The 6,823-nt window shown below is 42.3% G+C and overlaps 1 protein-coding gene across 1 annotated transcript; it reads right to left on the minus strand.

Annotated features, from left to right (window-relative positions):
• Window positions 1-4,541: 4,541 nt before the first annotated feature.
• Window positions 4,542-6,551, minus strand: gbx2 (gastrulation brain homeobox 2). The gene is made up of 2 exons (XM_063212586.1): window positions 6,038-6,551; window positions 4,542-5,059 (listed from the first exon to the last, which is right to left on the minus strand). Exons 1-2 carry the CDS (start codon window positions 6,549-6,551, stop codon window positions 4,542-4,544), a joined length of 1,032 nt encoding a protein of 343 aa, XP_063068656.1.
• Window positions 6,552-6,823: the final 272 nt, after the last annotated feature.

A 6,823-nucleotide genomic window follows, 5' to 3' on the forward strand; every position in this document is an offset into this window, starting at 1 on the left:
AGCAGTGGATCCGGTATCCGGCAGGATCCTAAAAATAAGGATCCGGTGCATCTCTACTTCATAGGCCTACAGATGTCAACACAGAAGCCTATTGGAGACTGACTGACTGACCAACCAATTGACTGACTGACATCACCCTCCTCATCCTCAAGCAGGTATTCACAGTGCGGGAGAGGGTACAATGAATTCAACACAGTCTTGCATTAACATTGCGCCAAGGTACGGTGTATGTCAATATTGCAGGTATACCTGCCTTTCAATGTATCATTCACCTGTGATGTATGACAATAATGCACATAGGCTATATTTGCTCATGTATACCCTTTATATAATAGCATATTGTATGCCTACTATAACATATTATGATATTGCACAGGCCTATGAGTTCAAAAAAATAGAATGGAATAATACAATTCATGCATAGGCTACCTGACATACTCAACTCAAAGACAAAGTTTAGCCTATATATTTCCAAAGCTATGGTGGTCATTCTATTTGGCAACTTAGACTTATTACTTTGGAAATATTGTATTCATTGAAGATACAAATATAATAATAATTACACTATGGTCGGTGGTCAGTTGAAGGATCTGTCTTTCTGAAGGAATAGTATCTGCCCTCACTGACGATGATGTTTTTATGATGCTCACAAATGAATATTTATGATGAAGGATTTACAACAGAAATTGACCGTCTGAAAGGGTTTTACATGTATGTAAACCATCGCGTATTTGTGACTTCCTACACTAAAAATATATTTAGTAGGCCTATGCCTATTTTTACAGCTTTCTTGGAAATACATTAAAAATGTCTTGAAATATGGTTCCCGTTAACAAATAAAATGTGCATATTACGTGAAATGAAATTCCACTTGAAATAAATTGATGTTTATAATCTGCTCCACCCCAGTCGTGTTTATTCCTAATGAAAAAATAACACATTTCATCCTTTATGACACGCGTTTTGATTCGTTGTGGCTGCCTTAATAACTGTCGTGGGCAAGTGAAATATCGATTGGGGCCTCTTTTTTCATAGACATTTGTGAGGCCAATGAAAAGGGATCATTGAGAGTATATCTACTAATTCCATGTTGTCAAATCATCAAATGAAATTGATCCCAAAATGATGTCGTCATGGCGTTTGTGCACAGCACAATCTGTGACATTTCTTTCACCGCTCCATACAAAAAGTCGAGATCACTTGTGAATAATTCTACATCCCTATTTTCCCCACTGGTGACATAACCTATAATGTTAATTTGTAAATGAGGATGTAGGGGGCCAGGCGTGGGAGGATGATCCACTTGACTTCATAGCGTTTCTCTGTGTGTACGAGAGGGCGCAGCCCACGTGTTGTGTCTGGATAAGCGGAGTCATTTTCAGCAACATTCTCGAGACAGCGCCTATTAGGGCACGCGAGTCTCAGGGCGCGCTCGCCATCAGAATTAATCACGGCGGGTTAATTTGAAGCTCAGACAAGTTGCTGTTAATTTAGTGCAGGAGGGACATGCTGGAGAGAGAGAGAGAGAGAGAGAGAGAGGCTCGGGTCCCGACCAATCCTCGTGGGTCCCATTTATCAGCCAACCGAGATGGCCGAGCTTGATTACAATTTGCAAAAAAATTCATTAGAGTTAAGGCAATTGTCAAATCTCTCTCTCTCTCTCTCTCTCTCTCTCTCTCTCTCTCTCTCTCTCTCTCTCTCTCTCTCTCTCTCCGTGTGTGTATGTGTGTGTGTGTGTGTGTGTGTGTGTGTGTGTGTGTGTGTGTGTGTGTGTGTGTGTGTGTGTGTGTGTGTGTGTGTGTGAAGAGGAATAGTTTCCCTGAGTTTCTTGTTTTTTGGCTGCATTCGCTATCGTGTTATAATTCAGCACACCGTATGATTATGTGAAAGATCTGCGGGAGAGATAAACAGAAAATGTTCCACTTTAGCCGTGATGAGTGGCTGGCGCGAGCCTCATCTGTTCGTCTGACAGACACTTCAGTATGCATGGCTTCTAATACGCCAATAAATCTCACCTCCACCGTAACTCACAATTTTCCCAGTAGTTAGTATTTCGGTTTAATAAAAATATGCTGGACGGGTTTTAAGATATAAATCAATCGGTATATAGTGGGAAGATACTCGAGAAGGATATTTTACTATTGAACCACCGTTTTTTATCATTCCATCTAACTCAATTAACATATTTATAAATGCGTTAACCCATGTAATCTGGGATAATCGAGGCATGCCCCATATTTATGACACGGCATCTCCATGGGCCTATTTGGTGGGTTACTGAGTGATATTACATCGCTCTTGAATTATACAATGTGGTTTCATCTGGGTCCGACCTTCTCCATCGCTTTGCATGATTACATTGCACGCGCGTCAAGTTACACACTCTCCCGCGCGTCTGTAATGAATGATGTGCGCGCTGTCGACACAAAGTGCCCCAGGGACTTCCCTGTCGCAGTGATCAGACACATATCAGCACTACAACAAACATATAAAAAGACGTTAAAGCAACAAATACCTCATTATGAGTGCACATTATTTATGCTTTGATTTCTGATCATCTGGAACCGATGCCTAGTGGCTACGCAGTCAGGACGATATTTTTTAACTGCCAAAATAAATAGGCCCTCAGTAACGACCAACAATATCACGTAAAATAATTAGTAATAAGTAAGATACATATTTATTTTGAGCATATGAGTGGTTACGAAATTTAAACCACACATAGAGGATTTTATATACATGCGTAAAAGTGCGTAAAGTTGACGTGCCAAATCTATTTCGTCTGCGCCATTCCTTGAATGTCAATTTAAAATGGCTCCACAGTATTTGCACTTGCTTCAGTGTTTAAAAATTAAATATAGTAGCTACCCATCCGCTTGAATTTGATTTGGAAGAATAATTGTAGAAAAGTTGGACCACGCACACACAAATGGTGATGGGGTATTACCAAGCAGCGCGGGCAGGGGAAGATCATAACATTTTGTCAGTGCGCACGGATGAGATGCATGATGGGGGGGCAAGGTGAGAATGAGGATCAAGGCTGACACATGATGGCGATCCTTCCTCTCCTGTCCTCTCCAAACGGCACATGCTACTACCGCTCGTGACGCCCCACTGGTGCATTATTTAGTCCTCCCCGCGTGCCCTGACCTTGGCGCTCATTGACCCCGCCGATGATGCGGCACACACCCCTTGTTACAACACGAGATTGCGACGCCAGCCAAGAGATTTGCCTTAACATATTTCTATTCTGACACCAGGGCGCTTGTTAATAGATTCTGTCTAAGTTTATAGATGCTCTAACAGGCATGCGTTTTGGTGGTATCAGGGAAGAAAAGTGCAAAAACCCATCCAACTTAGGTTCACAAAAAAACACAACTTTGTAATGCGCAAACGCAATATTACATGTGTTTTACAAGTTGCGTAATAAACAATAGCTGAGGATGACTGTATGTCCAGACTCGTGTTTTTCTTTGACACATTTTGTCCGTCAAATACTATTTGACAACCATCATTAAATGTTTGTTTAAAAAAAAGGAGGGAGAGGGACATATATATAGAGAGAAAATATAAATAAAATGATATTGTGGTAATATAAAAAGACCAGTCGCCTGAGGACACTAGTCATTTGGGATTTTAAAGAAATCTAGAATGCCAATACACTTTGGTTATTATCGTCACATTTTCACGTTTTAATTTTTAATGTCAAATATTAACAAACACTCCTGGCTGGATTCATGCCTTCCCAAACCTGCGAGGGGAAAAATCCAGTGAAATAATTTAAATTGTAAAGACGGTACACCATTAATCAAATAGACAAAAGTTGTTCATGGGGTCCAGTTTTAATCCACACAAAAGTCTTTTGTCAGTAATTCATGAAATGTTAGCAACATTTTACACAATATTAAATAAATTAGCAGCGTGCTTTATAACGTGTGGAAAAATACAATCATAAACGATTTTTTTTTAAAAACCAAGCAACAATTAAGAGTTTCAAGAGTTCAAGAGTTAGTGAATATCAAATTAATGAAAACACATAACTGTACGTTATGCAGCGAGAACATCTGAGTGTATGGGTGTGGATTACCCCCTTCAATCTTCTTACAGTGCTATATCAACAAAAAGTGCTCAACTGAGGAAAAGTCTTCTCTCAATTATGTCAGCAAGATAGTAGGCTACATCAACAACACAGTTTTGCCTTTGCGCACAACTAAAAGTGATATCCATGTTTAGCCTAATATGTTGGGAATATACGGTGACTCCTATTATCCATTAGTTTTTGGTCCAAATAATTTGTTTTTTCCCAAAATACTGTGAACAAAATTAGTCGGTTCTCTCAGGCATCTCTCACACACCATAAATGCCGTAATTCTGCCAAGGGGCCTACAGTGAGAATTAATCCGCATCATTTTACTGTGTTCTGTTAGGTTGTATAAACATGGGCTTGTCGGAATAATTTGAAGTCCAACTTCGTTTGTCATACACACTCTATAGTTATAGTTGACTTATATAGATATTTGGTCCAAAATCCACTTTCAAAGTCAAGGCCTTGCTTGCTCTAACTGCTGGTGCTGGCTTCGTATCGCAAAGCGGCTGACGTGTACAGGGATGGGCACCACAATTTTGGGATTTCTGGAAGGCTCTCCATTTTTAGAGTTCACGTTTCCCGCCTTCACGCGCTTCCACTTGGCACGTCGATTCTGGAACCAGATTTTGACCTGAACCTCGCTGAGCTTTAGCGCGTGCGCAATCTGCGAGCGTTCTGTGAGCGAGAGGTACTTCTTACAGTGAAATTCCTTCTCCAGTTCCAACAGTTGTTCACTTGTGAAGGCTGTCCTCCGCCGCCTGTTCTTGCCGGTTGAGGTGGTGCTCCCAGTGCCGGTGGGCCCATGGGCACCATCGTCCATTCCCGCGCTCCCGTCGCCATCGTCTTTTTGGCACATGGCACTGCCACTGGCATTGTCGTCTGAACTGTAGTCAAGATCACTGTCCATGGCATAACTGTCCTCTTTGCGGTTGCACTCGTCCTCCTTGACATCATCTTTACTGTGATTTCGGCCTGTAATAAAAAAACAAGATTATGTTAGTTATAATCGATAGGATTTTGCTTTCAGGATAGTGTGTTTAATTGGACGAAAACAATGCGCCATTGTGAATCGTTGTTGGAATGAATCATTCCAAACGTCTGTTCTCTTTCGTGTTCATGTGCCAGAATTATGATAAACACCTGCTAAAGTTATAAAGTTACAAAACTCACTTTCGCGTTTCTCTTTTCCACTTGGGACAATATAGACCTTGGTTTTTCACTCCACTATAGCGTAGCCTATACAGCCTAGGACATGCTCTCTGTGTTTCACTTAATTACATTATAGAACACATTTCACATAATTCTTTTGGGAAGACACCATGGGCTTTATTTATTGTAAATGGATGAGCGACACTGAAAAATGTCCACTTTTATGGAAATTTAGAGACCGCTGGCGCTTTGCTCATTCTTCAATTAAGGCGGACTAATGTGGCCACTAAACCACGCTGTGCCCCGGGCGTTATGCTCCACAATTCAGGATCTCTTGCATAGCACACACAGGCATGGCAGGCCGTTTTTCTCAGTCATTTAATGTTCCTATTAGGTTGTGATTGCCCCTGGTATTCTTCCTATTTTAGACGACATCTCCCTGTTACATGTAATGACCAGAGTTTCATTGTTGGTTTACTGTGGTAGTAGGCCTATTCCATACACACCTGAACAAAACTTGAACAAACCAGTTTCACAGTAAGTCTAGGATGCGCACAGACAGCAATGGAAGTCCTTTTTATCACCATAAAACACTCCACTGCCTTATTCTCTTACAACAGTTGTAACATCTATTCAGATATTTTCTGTAACTTCTTTTTAAGTTTACTTTCAGTAGGCCTAGTCAATGAAAAACTATTTAGACCATTAGTTGGATGACATTCATACAGGGGTACGTGTGAGGCGGCAGAACATTTAGGGTAGTTGCCCCGGCCTACATTACAGAGAAATGACGCTCCATACCTGTGACAGATTGCAGAGAGTCGGTGTCGTGGAAGGACGATAGTGTCGACTCTTTCCCAAGGAAGCTTTTCCCGTCATCCACGTCCAAGCGCATTTCCTGAGTTTTGTCAAAGGCAGCGTGAAGGGACTGGGGGCCAAACTTTCTTGCCGCCGCCTCCTGCTGTTGCTGGGACGCGCCGAATCCACCGGGCAGGGTGGCCATGAGCGTGGATGTGAGAGCCATCCCTTGCGCCAGACTCGAGCAAAAACTGCTGGGTAACCCAGGGATCTGGTGGTGCGGATGTGTGGACGATAGACCCTGCTGGAGAGCGGACTGGGACAGGGCTGGCGGAGGAGGGGGAGGCGGAGGAATAACCACCGAGCGGTAGGGCATGAACATGGGGTAGCCGGTGTAAACAAAGTGTCCAGGGCTCGGCTGCGGAGGACCTCCGATGAGAGAGTCGATGCTGAAGGCCGTGGTGCTTCCCACTGGACGTTGCATCATCATGAATGATGGGCTAAACACTGCACTCATAAGCTCGGATATATTATAAGTAGAAAATGTCACTGGGTGTGGGGGGAACAAAACGCTCCCACAGTCGGTCTAAACAGACGCAAAAGTATCACGACAACACGCAAGCTATTAGTGGAACGCTTCAACAATTACAGTTAAATAAAACAATAATCCCGCTTTTCGTTCGCTTAACGAACAAAACCATGTCATAGGCTACACATGGCGAATTCTCACAAAATGCAGTGTCTCGGTTCTTCAGCGCAAAAAGAAACCAGCGCGTATATTCCGTTTCG

Source organism: Engraulis encrasicolus, chromosome 12 (assembly GCF_034702125.1).
Source record: "Engraulis encrasicolus isolate BLACKSEA-1 chromosome 12, IST_EnEncr_1.0, whole genome shotgun sequence".
Lineage (NCBI taxonomy): Eukaryota > Metazoa > Chordata > Actinopteri > Clupeiformes > Engraulidae > Engraulis > Engraulis encrasicolus.